The 22,424-nt window shown below is 37.3% G+C and overlaps 4 protein-coding genes across 4 annotated transcripts; 1 reads left to right on the top strand and 3 right to left on the bottom strand.

Annotated features, from left to right (window-relative positions):
• Positions 1–205: 205 nt before the first annotated feature.
• Positions 206–493, bottom strand: LOC122428643 (keratin-associated protein 21-1-like). Its single transcript, XM_043448675.1, has one exon. It carries the CDS (start codon positions 491–493, stop codon positions 206–208), a length of 288 nt encoding a protein of 95 aa, XP_043304610.1.
• Positions 494–5,583: 5,090 nt separating this feature from the next.
• LOC122428988 (keratin-associated protein 21-1-like) lies at positions 5,584–6,243 on the bottom strand. The gene has a single exon (XM_043449179.1). The coding sequence runs from the start codon at positions 6,212–6,214 to the stop codon at positions 5,870–5,872; it is 345 nt and encodes a 114-aa protein (XP_043305114.1). The 5' UTR covers positions 6,215–6,243; the 3' UTR covers positions 5,584–5,869.
• Positions 6,244–12,182: 5,939 nt separating this feature from the next.
• LOC122428972 (keratin-associated protein 21-1-like) lies at positions 12,183–12,801 on the bottom strand. The gene has a single exon (XM_043449152.1). It carries the CDS (start codon positions 12,764–12,766, stop codon positions 12,476–12,478), a length of 291 nt encoding a protein of 96 aa, XP_043305087.1. The 5' UTR covers positions 12,767–12,801; the 3' UTR covers positions 12,183–12,475.
• A 7,957-nt stretch (positions 12,802–20,758) lies between these two features.
• LOC122428970 (keratin-associated protein 21-1-like) lies at positions 20,759–21,379 on the top strand. The gene has a single exon (XM_043449151.1). It carries the CDS (start codon positions 20,788–20,790, stop codon positions 21,082–21,084), a length of 297 nt encoding a protein of 98 aa, XP_043305086.1. The 5' UTR covers positions 20,759–20,787; the 3' UTR covers positions 21,085–21,379.
• Positions 21,380–22,424: the final 1,045 nt, after the last annotated feature.

The raw sequence follows: 22,424 nt of genomic DNA, 5'->3' as shown, positions 1-22,424 counted from the left end.
GACGATAAAGGCTAACTCTAGGGAAATGATCAGGTGCTATCATGGAACTTCAGGCTTCAAGGATGTCAATCTAAAAATGGGCGGCTGGAGGTCAAAGTCTCTGTCAGGCATGTAATTTCTTAGATATAGAAATGTAGCTTAAAATCCTTGAATCAGCATTATCTTTAGATGTGTTGTTATTTCAGAAGGCTTGGATGGTGATGCTCTAGCAGCAAGAAGAATAATACCCGTAGCAGACTGGCCGGTAACTGTAATAGCCAGAGCCATATCCATAGCCAAAGTAGGGACCATATCCACAGCCATATCTTATCCCATAACCACAGCCATACGGGGAGCTGTATCCACAGCCATAATAGGGGCTGAATCCACAGCTGTATCCTGAGCCATATCCACAGCCAACACCATAACCACAGCCATAATAGGTTCTCAATCCACAGCTATATCTGTTTCCACAGCCATAGCCACAGGAGTTGCCGTAGTAGTTACAACACATGTTGTCAAGGCGAGTGGATTCAGGTGGACTGCAAGAGGATGTTTCTGAAGAGTGTGTGTCTTCTCCTTCCCTTGGACCTTTATATACTGTCAGTAATTGGCAGAGCATACCATTCATTCCCTGACATAGACAACAAGTATGTAAGCAACATTATACACCAGGCACTGTTGACAATCACTAATGGTTTCTTTAAAATGAGCTTGCTATTTTGGTGATTCCAGCTTTATTTAAAGAGCATCATTTGAATTTTCACTGCCAAAGAATTGTCTCAATAGAGTCAAGTGCCCAAATAACGGATTTTTTGTCTGGGTTGTTTTGTTTGTTTGTTTTGGTTTGTTTTGTTTGAGCCATGTGAGCTATTTATCTAATTTGGATATTAACAGCTTGTCAGTCACATCATTTGCAAATATATTCTTCCAGTTCATAGGCTGCCTTTTCATTTTTCAGCTACTTCCTTTTGCTGTGCAAAACCTTTTAAGTGTAATTATGTCCCATTTGTTTATTTTAACTTTTAATTATTTTGCCTTAGGAGATGGATCCAAAAAAGTTGCTACAATTTATGTCAAAGAGTGATCCTTTATGTTTTCTTCTGAGAGTTTTATATTTTCAGGTCTTACATTTAGGTCTTTGGCCCATTTTGAGTTTATTTCTGTATACGGTATGAGGCAATTTTCTAATCTCCTCCTTTTACATATAGGTCTCCAGTTTTCCCTGTAGCACTTGCTGAAGAGACTGTCTTTTCTCCATTGTATATTCTTGCCTTGTTTGTCATATAATAATGGATTATAGATGTATGGCATTATTTCTGGCCTCTGTACTCTGTTCCACTAACCTATGTCTGTGTGTGCATATGTGTTCTCAATCACGTCTGACTCTTTGAGACCCCATGGACTGTAGCCCACCAGGCTCCTCTGTGCATGGAATGTTCCAGGCAAGAATACTGGAGTGGTTTTCCATTTCCTACTCCAAGGGATCTTCCAGACCCAGGGATCAAACCCATGTCTCTTGAGTCTCCTGTATTGGCAGCCCATACCACGGCAACACTTGGGAAGCCCTATTTTGGGGCAAACACCACACTGTAGTATTGTCTGAACTTTTGGAGGGTTGTCCAGTTTTGTCCTTTATTCTGAAGAGTTCTTTGGAAATTGGGGATCTTTTGCTGTTCTAGTTTTAAGATTATTTTTCTATTAATTTTAAGATTATCTATTCTAATTCTGTGAATTAAAAAAAAGTTTGTTCTATTATTGTGAAAAATGTCATAGTTATTCTGATGGAGGTTACATTAAATCTTTTGGTAGTATGCCCATATTTAATATTAATCCTTCCTATCTAAAGACATAGGGTATATTTTCATTTTTTTATATAATTTGCAATTTTGTTAATTAAAGTTTTATAGTTTTCAGAGTATAGGTCTTTCATCTCTGTGTCTAGGTTTATTCCTAGGTATTTTTTGATGCAGTTTTATATGAGATTCATTTTACTTTCTCTTCTGAATGTCTTATTATAAGACATAGAAACAGCAGATTTCTGTATATTAATCTTGTATCATGCAGGCTACTCAATTTATTAGTTATTTATGGTTTGAAGGTGGAGACTTGAGTTCTCTATAGAAATTGCAAAATCACTGCAGGTGTTGACTGCAGCCATGAAATTAAAAGATGCTTGCTCCTTGAAAGAAAAGCTATGACCAACCTAGACAGCATATTAAAAAGCAGAGACATTTCTTTGCCAACAAATGTTCGTCTAGTCAAAGCTATGGTTTCTCCAGTAGTCATGTATGGATGTGAGTGTTGTGTCATAAAGAAAGCTGAGCACAGAAGAATTGATATTTTTGAACTGTGGTGTTGGAGAAGACTCTTGAGAGTCTCTTGGACTGCTTGGAAATCAAACCAGTCAGTCCTAAAGGAAATCAGTCCTGAATATTCATTGAAAAGACTGATGCTAAAAAAAAGAAAAAGAAAAGACTGATGCTAAAGCTGAAACTCCAATACTTTGGCCACCTGATGCAAAGAACTGACTCACTGGAAAAGACCCTGATGCTGGGAAAGAGTGAAGGCAGGAGGAGAAGGGGACGACAGAGGATGAGATGGTTGGATGGCATCACCAACGCGATGGACATGAGTTTGAGCAAGCTCTGGGAGTTGGTGATGGACAGGGAAGCCTGGTGCACTGTAGTCCATGGAGTCACAAAGAGTCGGACAAGACTGAGCGCCTGCACTGAACTATAAAGGACCGTATCATGTGCAAATAGTGAGCGTCACCTCTTCCTTTCCAATCGGGATGTTTTTATTGCTTTTTCTTGTCTGACTGCTGTAGCTAGAACTCCCAGTTCTATCTTAAGTAGAAGTGGTGAGCGTGAGCATGATTGTCATGTTTCTGAACTTAGCAGGAAGGCTTTAAACTTTTCAATACTGACTATTATGTTGGCTGTGGGTTTGCCATAAATGAGCAGCTTTGACTAGGCTGTGATATTTTTCTTCTACACTCACTATGACAAGAGTTTTCATCATGAATGGATGTTGACCTTTTCAAATGCGTTTTCTGCATCTATCAAATGATCCTATGGTTTTTGTCTTTTTGTTGTTGTTGTTAATGTGGTGTATCACACACATTGATCCAACCTTGTGAGTCTCAAATAAATCCAACTCAGTCATGGTATTTGATCCTTTTCATATTGTTGAATTTTATTTGTTAATATTTTGTTGAGAATTTTTGTATCAATATTCATTGAAGATATTGGACTATCATTTTCTCTTTTCTGTAGTCTCTTTTTCTGGATTTGATACTAGCGTAATGGTGGCCTTGTAGAATGAATTTGGAAGTGTTCCCTCATCCTCAATTCTTTGGAATAGTATGAGAATGATAGGTTTATTTCTTCTTTTATATTTGATAGAATTCCCCTGTGAAGCCCTCCAGTCTTGGACCTTTTTCTTGCTAGAAGGTTTTCAAAGTACAGATTCAATTTCACTTCTAGTCATCAGTCTGTTCAAATTGTCTATTCCTTCCTTCTTGATTCAATCTTGGGATTGTGTATTTCTAGACAAATTTCTAGAAATTTGTCTGTTTTCTCTAGACTGTCTAATTTGTTAGCATATAATTGTTAACTTTCTCTTATGATCTTTTGTGTGTCTGTGGTATCACTTGTTACTATTCCTCTTTCATTTCTTACCAAAATTAAAGTAATGGATTATAGTAACTCATTGTAAAAGACCCTGATGCTGGGAAAGATTGAGGGCAAAAAGAGAAGTGGTTGACTGAGGGTGAGATGGTTGGATGGCCTCACTGACTCAATGGACGTGAGTTTGAGGAAGCTCAGAGGGATAGTGAAGCCCAGGGAAGCCTGGCAAGGTGCAATTCATGGCATCACAAACAGCTGGACACGACCAAGGGGCTAAAGAACAGCAACAAAGTACAGTAACAACTGTGCAAATCCGAGGTGGAATGAACTGTAAACTCAAGGATGATTCCTTCTACTCGACACTCACATTTCAGCAAAAAAAAAAAAAAAATTGAGTTATGACCCAGTAGTCTATGGAATGCCTTCAACAGGAATTTTCACCAAGCTCCTGATTTCATTTTCTAAGAATATTCTTTATTAGACAATTTTTTTTTCCAGTGGAAAAATCTTTCTACCTATTTTTTTCTCATATTAGTCACTGGTCTAGTCTGATCCCCCTGCTATGTTTAATCCCTAATAATAGTCATAAAGAAAAGATACATTTATTCCAATTTTTATCATTCTTCAATTTCTTTTCTTTTCTGTCATCATCACAGATTTCTCTGACATAGACACTTCACTTTTCAATACTACTGACAGCACACACTTTCTGTCCACAATATCTCTGAATTATTGAAAGGTCTTCTATATTTATTGCACTAATTCTAATACCTTTCATTCAAATGTCTAGATCCAAAACAACAGAAACAATATCTTTTTTGTACATCACTGAGAATAGTGCCTAGCACATAATTTGCACTTAATCAATATTTCTCCAACAAAAACATAGATGAAGTCAAACATTTATGTAGCAATTATAAACTGTAAGATATTTTAATATATTATTATCATTTTCTCATTTTCCTAAAGCTGAGTGTCTCAAGTGTTCTTTGATTAAGGGAGTTGCAATATTTCAGATTTTGAAGGTATACCTTCAAAGAGTTACTTTGTGAAAACACTTTTCTAGATGTGTGAATTATCTCATACATAACTAACAAATCATATTGTTACAAAACTTTATAAATTTTCTCCCATTTACACTTGCTACTGTCCTTGCTTTGCAATTGACATCAGCTCATTTGTCACAAGTTCAAAATACCTCCCTGAGCAAACTCTCTAATACTTCAACTTTTACTCTTTTTCACATTTAGCTATTTTATTCCCTCCACTCCAATTGTCAGTCTCAAATTATCTGAATTATTTTTGCTGTTTGTTTTTCTATATTCACATGTTGGAACATAAACACTGTGAAAGCAAGAGGCTTGTCTTTAATTTACCTACATTGTCTTCACTGTCTAATTTGAGACCTTTTCAAAAATACTCAAAACTATTTGTCAGTTAAGTGATTGAAATTAATTTCCTCAACCTCAGCATATGCAACTTCACAGGCAATTCCATCAAAGCAGACAATATAAATACATTTCTATTATTACTTTTCTGTTGCTTAGTTCTTTATTCTCATGTTCTTAATTCCTATGTCTAATTCTAATTCTCATTAACCTGGAAAGTATCTCTTCCTTTCTTTTAAGCACTCAGGTCATCTTTTGTCTACCTTGGACTTCGCATTAACTTCCTGAATAAAGTGTCATTCTTCTTCCTCTTTCCCCTTTAGTTCCATCCTAGACACAGTGGGATTTACAAAGCACAGTTCTGAAATACTGGGAGATTTGTGCTTGGGTATGTGAGTGCCTGAGTACATGAGATACAGGAAACACGTGGAGAAGACATCATTTCTGATGAAGATATGAAAAGAAATGTTTGCATTATATCAAATAAGAACTCAAACTTCATGCATCATGTTTGCCCAGTTTTCAACTGAGTCTACAATGCCTGGAAAAAGACTAATTCACAAGCAAGTACACTGAGATTTGATAGAAACAATGAACCATTTTTATTGAGAACAAGTGATTTTGTTAGGATCATCAATACAGTCATAACAGAGATTCAGAGAATAAAGACTAACATTTGCAAAAGAGTCAGAGATACTATCAAGAAGATTCAGGGCTCAAAGATGCCAATCTAAAAGGGTATTTGCAGGTCAAAGCCTCTGTCAGGCATGTAATTTCTTGCAAGTGGAAATCATGGGTTATAAATTCTTGAATCGGCATTATCTTTAGATGCTTCATCTCAGAAGCAAAAAGGGTTTAGACGGTGATGTTCTAGCAGCAAGCAGAATAGCATCTCCTGTAGCAAACTGGCCAGTAGCTGCCATAGCCAGAGCCATAGCCACAGCCATATCTGGTTCCATAGCCACAGCCATAATAAGGGCTAAATCCACAGCTGTATCCTGAACCGTATCCACAGCCATATCCACAGCCATATCCTGAGCCATATCCTGAGCCGTATCCACAGCCATATCCTGTTCCATAGCCACAGCTGTATCCTGAGCCGTATCCACAGCCATATCTAGCTCCATATCCACAGCCATAGTAGGGGCTGAGTCCACAGCTATAGCTGTTTCCACAGCCATAGCCACAGGAGTTGCCGTAGTAGTTACAACACATGTTGTCAAGGGAAGAGGATTCAGGTGGACTGCAAGAGGATGTTTCTGAAGTGTGTGTGTCTTCTCCTTCCCTTGGACCTTTATATACTGTCAGTAATTGGCAGAGCATACCATTCATTCCCTGACATAGACAGAAAATACGGAAGCAACATTATGAGCCAATCACTGTTGACCAATGATGCTTTGCTTAAAATAGCTTCTTATTTTGGAGACTCATTTCACTTAAAGAGCATCATTTTAATTTTCCTCTGCCAAAAAATTTCTCACTAGAATCATGTGCTCAGTAGGAGATGCCCATTTTCAAAACTTCCTATCATTTAATATATATCTTATTTTAAAAGGTTTGGGTGGAAATGTTAAAAAAATTCCACTTAACTTTATCTTCTTTATTTTCACATCTACCTCTGATCACTTGAAAACAAATATGTCTGCCCATTTTCTTGAATCCTTGTAATTTCTTGCCAGACTTCTTCATCCAGATACCTATTGCCCAATACCAATTGGCATCTTGTTATAGAACCCAAGCATGCTACTAATTCTCCAGGGCACAGAACAACATGTAATAACCAAAAGAAAAATAATCCAGAATGTCAATAGTACTGAGAATAGAAACATTATAGTATAGCTGTCTGTTCACAAGTAAGTTTCTCTCTCTATAGATGTCTAAATCCAAACCTACTCTTCCATCTCACTCTAAACTAAACACCTGAAATTTCTATTGCCAAACATGCAGCCAAAAAACATATGTAGCTTTTTAAAGTTTCAGTTCAGCTCAGTTCAGTTCAGTTGCTCAGTCATGTCCTATTCTTTGCCACCTCATAGACTGCAGCAAGTCAGGGTTCCCTGTCCATCATTGACTCCCAGAGCTTGCTCAAACTCATGTCCCTTGAGTTGGTGAGGCCATCCAACCATCTCATCCTCTGTTGTCCCCTTCTCCTGCCTTCAATCTTTTGCAGTATCAGGGTATTTTCCAATGAATCAGTTCTTTGCATCAGGTAGCCAAAGTATTGAAGCTTTAGCTTCAGCATCAGTCCTTCCAATGAATATTCAGGGCTCATTTCCTTTAGGATGGACTGGTCAGATATCCTTGCAGTCCAAGGGACTCTCGAGAGTCTTCTCCAACAACACAGTTCAAAAGCATCAATTCTTTGGCATTTAGTTTTCTTTATAGTCCAACTCTCACATCCATACATGACTACTAGAAAATCAAAAGATTTGATTAGACAGAATTTGTTGGCAAAGTAATGTCTCTGCTTTTTAATATGCTGTCTAGGTTGGTCATAGCTTTTCTTCCAAGGAGCAAGAGTCTTTTAATTTCATGGCTGCAGTTATCATCTGCAGTGATTTTGGAGCCCAAGAAAATAAAGTCTCTCACTGTTTCAATTGTTTCCCCATCTATTTGCCATAAAGTAATGGGACCAGATACCATGATCTTAGTTTTTTGAATGTTGAGTTTTAATCCAGTTTTTTCATTCTCCTCTTTCACTTTCATCAAGAGGCTCTTCAGTTCCTCTTTATTTTCTGCCATAAGGTGTCATCTGCTTATTTGAGGTTATTGATATTTCTCCCAGCAATCTTGATTCCAGCTTGTGCTTCATCCAGCCTAACATTTTGCATGATGTACTCTGCTTAGAAGTTACATAAGCAGGGTAACAGTATACAGTCTTAACTTACTCCTTTCACAATTTGGAACCAGTTCATTGTTCCATGTCCATTTCTAAATGTTGCTTCTTCACCTGCATACAGATTTCACAGGAGGCAGGCAAGGTGGTCTGGTATTCCCATCTCTTGAAGAATTTTCCACAATTTGTTGTGATCCACACAGTCAAGGCTTTGGCATAGTCAATAAAGCAGAAGTAGATGTTTTTCTGGAACTCTCTTGCTTTTTCTATATTAAAGTTGGGTGGGGTGTTATTTTTGCTTATCTCACTTGCCTAGGTATACCACTATCTTTCATAATCAAGCAGATTCCAATACTTGTTATTTTTCATGATAAGAACCATGAAGTCTTCTATTGTACACTCAAATTTCAACAACAGTGAGATGAGTGGTAATCCAATACTTTATTGAATGCCTTCAGAAGGAAATTTCATCAAGCTTCTGATTTTATTTTCTGAGAATTTTCAATATTAGGCATTTTTCCTTCAGTTGAGAAATCATTCAACCTTTTTTTTTTTTTTTTACTATTGATCACTGGTATAATTTTATGACTCTGCTATGTTTAATCACAAATGACAGGCATTAAGAAAATATATCCTCATTCCAGTTGTCATTATGCTTCAGTTTTTTTACCTTTCCTGTCCTCCTTGAAATTTGAAATTTTAAGTTTGCCTCACAAATTCTCTACAGTAGACACTTTATTTTCAATGCCACTGCCAAAGCAGAATTTCTGGCCACAATTCCCCTGGTTTACTGAAAAGTTTTCATCTTTATTGCATTATTTCTAAACCTTTTCACTCAAGTCTCTCCAAACCTAATGATGACTGCAGAACCACCTCTATTCTGTGCATCATGGAATAACCAACTCTGATTATAATACCTTGCACATATGTTGGGCTCAATTAATATTTCTCTAATAAAAAATTGATAGATTAAGTCAAATTTCTATTCAAATATTTGTGTCTCATTTATAAACTAATAGATATTTTGATTGATTATCATTATTTTGTCATTTCACTGAGCTGAATGTCTTGTGTTCTTTAACTAGTGAAAGTATGAAAGTGTCAGTGGCCCAGTTGTGTCCAGCTTTTTGCAACCCCATGGAGTGTAGCCCGCAGGCTCCTCTATCCATGGAATACTTCAGACAGGAAAATTGGGTTGGATAGTCATTGCCTTCTGCAGGGGATCTTCCCAATCCAAGGACTGGCCCCAGGTCTGCCCTGCAGGCAGATTCTTTCCTGTCTGAGCCACCAAGGAAGCCCTCTTTAACTAAGGTAATCACCATGTTTCAGATTTTGAAAGTATGTTAAGAGTTAGTCTAGTTAGAAATGCTATGGACCTAAGAGAAGCAGAAGATATTAAGAAGAGGTGGCAAGAATACACAGAAGAACTGTACAAAAAAGATCTTCATGACCCAGATAATCACAATGGTGTGATCACTCACGTAGAGCAGACATCCTGGAATGTGAAGTCAAGTGGGCCTTAGAAAGCATCACTACGAACAAAACTAGGGGATGTGATGGAATTCCAGTTGAGCTATTTCAAATCCTGAAAGATGATGCTGTGAAAATGGTACACTCATTATGCCAGCAAATTTGGAAAGCTCAGCAGTGGCCACAGGACTGGAAAAGGTCAGTTTTCATTCCAATCCCTAAGAAAGGCAATCTCAAAGAGTGCTCAAACTACCGCACAATTGCACTCATCTCACATGCTAGTAAAGTAATGCTCAAAATTCTCCAAGCCAGGCTTCAGCAATACGTGAACCGAGAACTTCCAGCTGTTCAAGCTGGTTTTAGAAAAGGCTGAGGAACCAGAGATCAAATTGCCAACATCTGCTGGATCATCGAAAAACCAAGAGAGTTCCAGAAAAACATCTATTTCTGCTTTATTGACTACGCCAAAACCTTCGACTGTGTGGATCACAATAAACTGTGGAAAATTCTGAAAGAGATGGGAATACCAGACCACCTGATGCACCTCTTGAGAAACCTGTATGCAGGTCAGGAAGCAACAGTTAGAACTGGACATGGAACAACAGACTGGTTCCAAATAGGAAACGGAGTATGTCAAGGCTGTATATTGTCACCCTGCTTATTTAAATTATAAGCAGAGTACATCACGAGAAACGCTGGGCTGGAAGAAGCACAAGCTGGAATCAAGATTGCCAGGAGAAATATCAATAACCTCAGATATGCAGAGGACACCACCCTCATGGCAGAAAGTGAAGAGGAACTAAAAAGCCTCTTGATGAAAGTGAAAGAGGAGGTGAAAAAGTTGTCTTAAAGCTTAACATTCAGAAAACTATGATCATGGCATCTGGTCCCATCACCTCATGAGAAATAGATGGGGTGACAGTGGAAACAGTGTCAGACTTTATTTTTCTGGTCTCCAAAATCGCTGCAGATGGTGACAGCAGCCATGAAATTAAAAGACGCTTACTCCTTGGAAGGAAAGTTATGACCAACCTAGATAGCATATTAAAAAGCAGAGACATTACTTCGCCAACAAAGATTCATCTGGTCAAGGCTATGGTTTCTCCAGTGGTCATGTATGGACGTAAGATTTGGACTGTGAAGAAAGCTGAGAGCCGAAAACTTGATGCTTTTCGACTGTGGTGTTGGACAAGACTCTTGAGAGTCCCTTGGACTGCAAGGAGATCCAACCAGTCCATCCTGAAGGAGATCAGTCCTGGATGTTCATTGGAAGGACTGATGCTGAAGCTGAAACTCCAATACTTTGGCCACCTCATGAAAACAGTTGACTCAATGGAAAAGACCCTGATGCTGGGAGCAATTGGGGGCAGGAGGAGAAGAGGACGACAGAGGATGTGATGGTTGGATGGCATCACCGACTCGATGGGCATGAGTTTGAGTAAACTCCAGGAGTTTGTGATGGACAGGGAGTCCTGGCGTGCTGATTCATAGGGTCACATAGAGTCGGACAAGACTGAGCAACTGAACTGAACTGAACTAAGAGTTAGTTTGTGAAGACTCTTTACTGGCTATGTAAGCTATCTCATACAAGCTTCAGTTCAGTTCAGTTCAGTCAGTCGCTCAGCGACCCCATGAATCGCAACACGCCAGGCCTCCCTGTCCATCACCAACTCCTGGAGTCTACTCAAACTCATGCCCATCGAGTCAGTGATGCCATCCAGCCATCTCATCCTCTGTCGTCCCCTTCTCCTCCTGCCCCCAATCCCTCCAAGCATCAGGGTCTTTTCAAATGAGTCAACTCTTCGCATGAGGTGGCCAATGTATTGGAGTTTCAGCTTCAACATCAGTCCTTCCAATGAACATCCAGGGCTGATCTCTTTCAGGATGGACTGGTTGGATCTCCTTGCAGTCCAAGGGACTCTCAAGAGTCTTCTCCAACACCACAGTTCAAAAGCATCAATTTTTCAGCACTCAGCTTTCTCATACATGCTTACTAAATCATTTTCTTCCAAAACTTCGTGGACTCCTTTTCCCCCTTTACATTTGCTACTATCCTTTTGAATCTTTCTTTAGAATTGATGTGAGATATCACACGGTCAAAACATCTCCTTGAAATACTCTTTAATGCTTCAATCCTTACACTCTTTACAACTAAACTGTTTTATTCCCGCATCCCAACTATCAGTTTGAAATTGTATTATTTTTTTAATTTTTTTTATTCTTCACCTACTAGAATGTAAACACTGTGAGAGAAGGAAATGTTTCTATAATTTTTCTACTTTGTCTTCAGTGTCTAAGATGAGACCCTTTCAAAACTACTCAAAATTATTTATCAACTAAGTGATTGAAATCAATTTCAACATCAATATATACAAGCAAATACATTTGCATTTCCATCAAAAGCAGATGATAAGATATAATGTTTTGAGTTTTACATGCATTCTTCAGTTCTTTAGTCTCATGTGCTTGACACCTATCTCTGCTTCTTTTTCTCATATATGCTGGGAAATTTCCCTTCCTTTCCATTATTCCTTTAAGTACTCAAGCCACCTCTTCTCTATTTTGGAATTTGCTTTAACTTCCTGAATAAAGTATCATTCCTCCTCCTCTTTCACCTCTAGCTCCATCCCAGACACAGAGAGATTTGAAAAGCACAGTCCTGAAATACTGAGATTTGTGCTTATATATGTGAGTGCCTAAGTATGTGGAAAACAAGAAATAGGTGGGAAAGACATTATTTCTGATGCAGGTATAAAAAGAAATGCTTATGCCAAGAAGGACTTCAAAGTTCAACTTCACATTTGCTCAGTATTCAGCAGAGGCCATAATACCTCAAAACAAAGATGATGCAAATACACAGAGATTTGTTAGAAACAATGAACCATTTTTATTGATAACAAGGGATTTCCCCAACAGTAGGGTATTAGGATCATTACTACAGAGAGTCAGAGATTAAGGGAGTAAAGGTTAACATTTGGAAAAAAGACAGATGATACCACCATGGAGCTTCAGGCCTCAAAGTTGCCGATCTAGAAATGGGTAGTCAAAGGTTCAAGCTCTGTCTTGCAGGTAATTTCTTGCATATAGACATCATGACTTTTCAGTCCTTGAATCTGCATTATCTTAGATGTGTGGTTTCAGACATAAACTGTGTTTTAGCTGGTGACGTTCTAGCAGCAAGAAGAATAACATCTCCTGTAGCAGACTGGCCCGTAGCTGTGGTAGCCAGAGCCATATCCACAGCCACACCTGGTTCCATAACTACAGCCATAAGAGGGGCTAAATCCACAGCTGTATCCTGAACCATATCCACAGCCAGTCCCATATCCACAGCCGTATCCTGAGCCGTATCCACAGCCATATCTGGTTCCATATCCGCAGCTATAGTAGGGGCTGAATCCACAGCTATATCTGTTTCCACAGCCATAGCCACAGGAGTTGCCGTAGTAGTTACAACACATGTTGTCAAGGGAAGAGGATTCAGGTGGACTGCAAGAGGATGTTTCTGAAGTGTGTGTGTCTTCTCCTTCCCGTGGACCTTTATATACTGTCAGTAATTGGCAGAGCATACCATTCATTCCCTGACATAGACAACAAATATGTAAGCAACCATTATGTGCCGGTCACTTTTGACAATTGATAATTTGCCTAAAGTAGCTAGTTATTTTGGGGATATTTAAAGAGCATCATTTTAATTTGCTCTGCCAGAGGATTTTTCAGTAGAATCATGTGTCTCTAAACAGATACTCATTTTCAAAATTTCCTATCATTTAATATATATCTTATATTAAAAATGTGAGAAGCAATGTAGAAAAATTTTGCCCCTTTTCTCTCTCTTCTTTCTTAAATCATTTGCCTCTGCCATAAGACTACTCCTACCTCCTTTCTTGAATATTTGCAAACTCATTTTTAGAAGCCAAAGATGCTGATGATTCTGCAGGGCACAAGAAGCCCCCAACAAGAAAAAGTCTTGTCCAAACTGTCAATATTGTTAAGAATAGAAATCTTGTTTTATAGCTACATATTTATAAATGTTTCTCTATCTGTAGATACCTAAATCCAAACATATCCTGTCTTCACACTCTAAACAACACTGGGCCTTTCCATCATCAAACATGTAGTCAAATTTTTTTTGTTATTGACTTTTTTTTGCATATCTTACTTGTATAGATTTTACTTCCATATCACCATTTTCAGAATCAGGTAGGTTCCAAATTTTTACTTTTTTTTTTATATTCAGCTATATTTGATTTTCAATATTGTGTTAGTTTTGAGTGTAGAGCATAATGATTCAGTAGTTTTGAAGATTATACTCCATTAAAAATTATTACACCATAATAAATAATTCACCATGCTATATAGTATATCCTTATTGCTCATCTACTTTATAAACAGTAGTTTGCATCTGCTAATCCAGTGGCACTAATTGGTCCCTCCCCTTTGTTATCTCCTTTGATAACCAAAAGATTGTTTTCTAAATCTTTCTGTCTTGCATATGAATTCACTTTATAATTTTTAGAGTTTTCATATAACTGAGTTAATACAGTATTTGTCTTCCTCTGTCTGACTTATTCCTCTGCCCGAACTTCTTTCACTAAGCATAATATTCTCTAGATCCATCCATTTCCCTGCAAATGGTAGTATCTCATTTTTATGTCTGAGTAATATTCCACTGTGTGTATACATATATTGTATCTTCTTAATTGATTCATATGTAGAGGGAAGTTTGAGTTGTTTCCCCATGTGAGATATTGTAACAGTATTGCTATGAACTCTGGAGCATATGTATCTTTTCAAATTAGTGTTTTCACTTTTTTTGAATACATACCCAGGAGTAGAATTGCTGGATCATATTTTAGGTTTCTATGGAACCACCATACTGATTTCCATAGTGGTTACACCAATAATTTACATTCCCCAAGAGTGTTCAAGTGGTTCCTTTTCCCATATTCTCTAAAACTTTTGATATCTATTGATTGTTTTGGTGATGACTGGAGAAGGCAATGGCAACCCACTCCAGTACTCTTGCCTGTAAAATCCCATGGACAGAGGAGCCTGGTAGGCTGCAGTCCACAGGGTCATGAAGAGTCGGACACGACTGAGTGACTTCACTTTCACTTTTCACTTTCATGCATTGGAGAAGGAAATGGCAACCCACTCCAGTGTTCTTGCCTGGAGAATCCCAGGACCGGTGGAGCCTGGTGGGCTGCCGTCTATGGGGTCGCACAGAGTCAGACACGACTGAAGTAACTTAGCAGCAGCAGCAGCAGCAGCATTCTGACAGATGTAAGTTGATATTGCATTATTGTTTTAATTTGCATTTTTCTGATAATTGGTAATATTGCGGATCTTTTCTTGTCCTGTTAGACATCTGTGTATCTTCTTTGGAAAATAGCTATTCAGGTCTTCTGCCCATTTTTTGATTGGATCTTTCAACTTTTTTATTTTGAGCTGTTTATACAATTTGGATATTAACATCTTGTCAGTAACATCATTTGCAAATATTTTCTCCCATTCTGCAGAGAATGGGTACCTTATCAACTGCTTCTTTTGCTATGCAAAAGCTTCTAAGTGTAATTGTGTCCCATGTGTTTACTTTTGCTTTCATTGATTTTGCCTTAGGAGACAGATCAGAAAAAAAAAAAAGTGATAAAATTTATGTCAAAGAAGGTTCTGTTCATGTTTTCTAACAGCTTTTATTTTCAGGTCTTACATTCACATCTTTAACCCATTTTGAGTTTACTTTTTGTATGGGATGAGGGGATGTTCCAATCTCAATGATTTACATGTGGCTGTTCAGTTTTCCCAGCATCACTTGTTCAAGAGATTCTTCTCACCACAGTATACACTTGCTTCTTTTGTCATAAATTAATGGGTCACTGGTGTGGAGGTTTATTTCTGACTCTGTCTTCTGCTCCGTTGATCTATGTGTCTTTTTATGCCAATACTGTGCTATTTTGATTACTGTAGTTTTACAATATAGTCAGTTTGGGAGAGTTATATCTCCAGCATCATCATTTTTTTCTGAAGAGTGCTTTGCCAATTAGTGGCCTTTTGTTGTTCTAGTTTTAAGATTATTTTTCTATGAATTTTAGAACTATTTAAGGATTATTCTAGTTCTGTAAATTTTAGGATTTTTTTGATCTAGTTCTGTGAAAAATATCATGGGTATTTTGATAAAAATTACATTATATCTATACATTTCTTTGGATATTATGACAATTTTAATAATATTAACTTTTCCAATACAAAGGAATGGGATATCTTTCCATTTTTGCATATAATTTTCAATTTTCTTTATCAAAGTTTTATGGTTTCCAGAATATAGTTCTTTTGTTTCCTTAAGTTGATTCCTAGGTATCATTTGTAGAACCAATTAAATAGGAATTTTTTTTACTTTCTCTTCCTAATATTTCATAGTTAGTGTATAGAGACATAACAGATTTCTCTATACTAATCTTGTAACATACAATCTACTGAATTAACTTATTAGTTCTAATAGGTTTTCAGTGGACATTTTAGAGTTCTCTATACAAAGTACATCATCTGCAAATAGTGATAGTGTTACCTCTTTCTTTCCAATACATTTTATTTCTTCTTGTATGCTGCAGCTAGAATGTCCAATTCTACCTTAAATAGAAGTGGTGAGAGTGAGCATCCTTGTCTTATTCCTGAATTTAGTAGGAAAGATTTCACCTTTTCAACAATGAGTATTATGTTGGCTATGGATTTCATAAACAGTCTTTATTATATATAGATATATTTCCCTTAAACCACTTTGATGAGAGTTTTTAGCTTGAATGGATGCTGATTTTTTTAACTATTTTTATGCATTTATTGAAGTGACCATGTATTTTTTGTCTTTCTTTTTGCTAACATAGGTGTATCACATTGATTGATTTGCATATGTTAAACTGTCTTTGTGACTCTGGATTAAATCCAACTTGATCAAGGTAAATGACACTTCTTTGTATTTTTTAATTTGATTTCCTAACATTTTGTTGAGGTTCTTTTTTTTTTTTTCTTCTTTTTTGGTAGTGTCTTTCTCTAGTTTGGTAGCAAGGTAATGGTGGTCTAGTATTGGAATAAATTAGGGAATTTTCCCTCATCTTCAATTAGTTGCAGTAATTTGAGAAGGATAAATATAAGTTCTTTTCTATATGTTTGGTAGAATTTCCCTTTTCTGGAAATTTTTTGAACTTCTTTAATTTCACTTCTAGTGATCATTCTGTTGGAATTATCTGTTTCTTCTTAACTCAGTCATGGTATGCTCTGTATTTCTAGAAATTTGTGTTTCTTCCAGGTTATCCAATTTGTTAGTATATAACTGTTCACAGTATTCTCTTATGATTTTTCATATGTCTGTGGCATCTCCTAGTCCTAGGGATTATAAGGTAGAAAAAAAATATACCATAAGGAGGAAATCTATGAAGTGAAGTGAAGTGAAAATTATTCAGTCGTGTCTGACTGTTTGTGACCCCTTAGACTGTAGCCTGCCAGGCTCCTCTGTCCATGGAATTCTCCAGGCAAGAATACTGGAGTGCATAGCCATTCCATTCTCCAGGGGATCTTTCCAACCCAGCGATCAAACCCAGGTCTTTTATGTCTCCTGAATTGCATGCAGATTCTTTGTCTTCTGAGCCACCAGGGAAGTCCATACATAGTCCCAACTATGGGAATCTTTAGAACATAGTTCACGTGGGTATTTAAAACGTACCGTTTAATAAGCCTTTGATCTTGACTTAAATGTCTTACTGCAAGGTGATACTTAATTCAAGTTATCAAAATAGACATACTCCTAGAAACAAAATATTTTTCTACTATGGACTAATCTTTTTACTCCTGTGGAGTTTCAAAAGTATTGATATCAAATTTTTGCATAAACTTGTTCCCAAGACATATGCTTTAAAAATATAACATAAAGTTATTGTTTAATTGCTGAACATGAAAATATGCATGATTCCATGCCCATTATGTTGACATAATGTTGACACTGTATTTTGGGTAATAAATTGCTATACAAAATGGCTCAGTCAGAGTGCAAAACAGCAAATAGGAAGATAATTTATATTCTGAGGGGTTTTGCTTCCTCATCATAAAAGCGTTTTTAATTAGGGCGTACATGTGTGTATACCATAGAATGGCTTCTTTTATGTTACAAAGCTATTACACTAAATTCAGACTAAATCAGGGCTACAGTACAAACAATATGGGTATTTTAAAGCTATTATTAGACAAGAATTTAAAACTGTGGAATAAGAAAAATGAGATTTTACACATTTAAGTTTTATTGGCATATAGTTGATTTACAATGTTGTGGTAGTTTCTGCTACACAGCAAAGTGAATCAGCTATATGTATACCTGTATCCACTCCTTTGTTAGATTCTGTTCCTGTATAGCTCATTACAGAACATTGGGTAGAGTTCCCTGTGCCATACAGGAGATTTTCATTCATTATCTATTTTATATATAGTAGTGTGAATATGTCATTCTCAACCTCCCAGCTTATCCCCCTCTGTTCTCCCTTCTCCCCCCCACCGCTTGGCAACCATGTTTGTTTTCTACTTCTGTGACTCTATTTCTGTTTTATAAATAGGTTCATTGGTACTATTAGTTTTAGATTCCATAGAAATCTAAAGAAAGCAGTATCATATATTTGTCTTTCTCTGTCTGACTTACTTCACTCAGTATAAGAATTTCTAGGTCCACCTTGTCACTGCAAAAGAAAACACAACAAAATTATTTAAAATTAAAATTTGTGTTTGGATTCTAAAAAGTGCATACTTAAATAACATGGATTAAATGATAATCACAAAAATAAATATATATAGCCAAGAGGGAAAAAAAAAGGAAAGTGAGATAAAGGGAATAGCATTTATTGAGTAAAATTCCTGACCAGAACACTAAATAGGTATAAAATATAAGGAAAACAACTATGTAAAAATAGTTAGGCCTCATTTTAGAAAGAAGAAATTTGTATTCAGACAGTTTAAGCATATAATCAAATGTCTTGTAGAGTATACGTGGCTCTCCAATGTTTGAATATATGTTTGATTTGATTCACCCATTTTTATGGAAGAATATAGAGTCCACATTATGTATCAGGGACTATCCTCAGAGCTGGTTATGCGAGGATGCACAGAATGGCAGTTGTCTTTACTGTTTTAAACCAGAATCCAGAGATCTGAATGGAAAGGTGTTAGAAATAATGCAATGAAGATAAAAGAGCTTTTCAATAATCCAGGGATACTGTGACCAGAGAGTGTGTGTTGGCTGTGTCATTGAAAAGTAAAGTGTCTGTACCAGAGAATTTGTCAAGTAGAATTTATAGTTTTGCATTTCAAGGCGGACAGAAAAGGTAAGAAACTGAAGGATAAGAAAAATGGAATGGGAATATATGTTCTTTATGTTTATGGTTAGGGATGAAACATAGCAGAGTGTTAAGATTAGACCAGTGACCAATATCAGAAAAATCAGTAGAATGATTTCTCCACTGAAGGAAAAATGTCTGATAATGAAACTTCTCAAAAATTGAAGTTGGCAGCCTTGTGAAAATCCCTGTTAAAGGCACTCAATTAAGTACTCGATCACTACTCCTTTGTGGTTGAAATTCGAGTATATCCAGTGGAAAGAATGATCTTCTTGACTTTATACTCCCTTCCAACTCGGATTTCATGGCTATTACAGTGAAAAATAATCTAAATTTTGGAGTCTGCCAGATTCTGAAAAAATTGATTTAAATAAAACATAAAAGCTAAGATAAGTGGTGGGGAAAAAAAAAAAAAACCCTACCCCAGCAAAGAAAGCAACATGTTTTCTTTGTACTGAATGGTCATGAAAGTTTGAATGTTTGGTATGAAGTTACGTTTCAGTTAGTGAGGCAAGACCTAAATTTAATAAACTTTGACAAGTGCTTTGACATGTGTCTGTACATAAGAGCCAAGAGGTGCTGGTGGTGGTGGCTTAGTTGCTAGGTCATGTCAGACTCTTTGAACCCCATGGACTGTATAGCCCACCAGGCTCCTCTGTCCTTGGGATTTCCCAGGCAAGAATACTGGAGGGGGTTGCCATTTCCTCCTCCAGGGGTGCTTCCAGAAACACGAATTGAACCCGCATCTCCTGCATTGCACGCAGAATCTTTCCTAAGACACCACAGAAGCCCCAGAAGCCAAGAGGAGGATGATCCAGTTCAGACAATAACATGGAGGAAAGGCATCTCACAGGAGCTGATTACAGACCTGAGTTTTGATGTACAAATAGATTTTTTTTAAGCTGAGAAATTTGGTGGCAAGAAAAATATTAATAGCAGAATAAAAGATACTCATTTTCCTCTTTTACATGTCAAAAAGGTAAGTGTGTTATAGAGGATTATTTAGAAGACATATTATATTTCAAAGTATATTAGGAGACATATTATATATCAAAGTCACAATGAACATTTTTGTAGAAGGTTGAGAACTTCTGATTAATCTACATATGAATAAGGATAAAACTGAGTTTTGTGGTACTTAATGTCATGAGTGTATTAGGACCTGAAGAAGGGCTTTTGCTGTAGGTATCATCAAACCGACCCTATTCACCATCAGCTTATGAACTAAAGGTGTAAGGAACAGTAGTGATAGAAGAAGGAAAGAATGATTGAATGAGGAGAATGGACTGACATCTCATAACACAACATTCTGATAATGCTGTATGTGAAAACTTAGTTTCTGATTCTTCAGCCAAATAAAGTTGGTTAAATTGTTAAAGTCTCCTCAATGGTGATACTCAGGTAGCTACAAAAGAGAGAGAGAAAAAGAGGGCTGCCCCACTTGAACAGGACCTTCCATTGCCTGGTGCATGGAAGAAGAAAATATAAGAAAAAACACATACAGTATACTGTCTCCACAACTGTAAGTATTCACTCCTCCAGGGAATGGACTTCATTTTGAATTATCAGATACTGATCAGATTCTTAGGATTTGAGGAGATTTGGACAAGGCAGGAGTAAGGAGTGCAGAAAAGTAGGAGAAAACGGACAGGAAGTTGCAATGATTCAGGAAAGGAGACAGGAATATTCCTTTTCCTGTGGTCAGAAGCAGGTATTTTGGGAAAATGAGAGAGAAAAGGAGGCAAAATTGTCTGACATTCCCCAACAAGCTTGTCTTATAAGATGTGTTAAATGATGGGAGGTTTTGAAAATGACCAGCTTTGGGTCACACAATTCTACTAAGACAGTTTGTCAGCAGAACAAATTAAAGTGAAGCTCTTAAAACAAACCAGGAGTCTCCAAAATAATGAACTATTTTAAGCAAACATTATTGACTGTCAGTGGCGACATGACTGGCTCATAATGTTGCTTCCATATTTGTTGTCTATGTCAGGGAATGAATGGTATGCTCTGCCAATTACTGACAGTATATAAAGGTCCACGGGAAGGAGAAGACACACACTTCAGAAACATCCTCTCACAGTCCACCTGAATCCTCTTCCCTTGACAACATGTGTTGTAACTACTATGGCAACTCCTGTGGCTATGGCTGTGGAAACAGCTATAGCTGTGGACTCAGCCCCTACTATGGCTGTGGATATGGAACCAGATATGGCTGTGGATATGGAGCTAGATATGGCTGTGGATACGGCTCAGGATATGGCTGTGGCTATGGAACAGGATATGGCTGTGGATTTAGCCCCTATTATGGCTGTGGTTATGGAACCGGATATGGCTGTGGATATGGCTCTGGCTCTAGCAGCTACTGGCCAGTTTGCTACAGGAGATATTATTCTTCTTGCTGCTAGAACATCACCATCTTAGCCTAGTTTGCTTCTGAAATGAGGAATCTAAAGATAATACTGCTTCGAGGATCAATAACCCAGGATTTCTACTTGCAAGAAATTACATGCCTGACAGAGGCTTTGACCTCTAAGTACCCATTTTTAGAACAAAGTCCTTGAAGTCTGAGGTTCTATAGTGGTAACATCTGACTCTTCCAAATGTTAGCCTCTACTACCTTAATCTCTGAGTCTCTGTTATAACTGTGTTAATGACCCTAACATTCTATAGCATGGATAACCCCTTATTCTCAATAAAAATGGCTCATTGCTTCTAACAAATGTCTGTGAATTAGTCTTTCTTGAGGTGCTATGGCCTCTTTCGAAGACTGGGCTAACAGGGTGCTTGAACCTTGGGTTCTTTGATATAACTCAAGCATTTCTTCTTGTATTTGCACCAAAAATAATACCTTCTCCAACTATTTCTTGTACCTCACATACTCAGGCACTCACATACCCAGGCACAAATCTCACAGTATTTCAGAACCGAGCTTTGCAAATCCCAGTGTGTCGAGAATGGAGCTGGGGGAGCAAGTGGAGGCAGAATGACACATTCAGGTGGTCATGACAAAGCCCAGGTAGAGGAGAGACGACCTGACTTCCTGACGGAGTAATGGGATAGAAGAGAGACTTCCCAGATGTAATGAGAAATTGGGAGCAGAGTTGGGTGTTAGGCACTTGAGAATAAAGAACTAAGGAATGGCTAAGTTAGAATAAAAATATTCTATGATATCATTTTCTTTTGATGGAATTGCTAATGAATTTTTTAAATTTATCTTTAATTAAAGGATAATTGCTTTGTAATTCTGTGTTAATTTCTGCCATACAGCAAAGCAAATTAGTCATAACTATATGCTTATCCCCTCCCTCTTCAGTCTCCCTCTCACCCACCCCTACCCCATCCGTCTAGGTAGTCACAGAGCTCCAGCTGGGCTCCCTATGCTATATAGCAGCCTCCCAGTAGCTATCTATTTTACACATGATAATGCATATAAGTTAATGCTACTTTCTCAATTAGTCCCATCCTCTCCTTCCCCCACTGTCCACAAGTCCCTTCTCTATGTCTGTGTCACCATTCCTCCCCTGAAAAATAAACTCATCAGTACCATCTTCTAGATTCTATATATATGCATTAATATATATCTGATTTTCTCTTTTGGACTTACTTTACTCTGTGTAACAAACATTAAGTTCATCCACCTCACTACAAATTACACAAATCCATTTCTTTTATGGCTGAGTAATATTCTATTGTATATATGTACCATAAATTCTTTATCCATTCATCTGTGAATGTACATTTAGGT

The sequence above is a fragment of the Cervus canadensis genome, chromosome 27, assembly GCF_019320065.1.
Source record: "Cervus canadensis isolate Bull #8, Minnesota chromosome 27, ASM1932006v1, whole genome shotgun sequence".
In the NCBI taxonomy this organism is placed as follows: Eukaryota; Metazoa; Chordata; class Mammalia; order Artiodactyla; family Cervidae; genus Cervus; species Cervus canadensis.
Note: the sequence above shows the minus strand (reverse complement) of the source record. Positions and strands in the feature narration are given on the sequence as shown.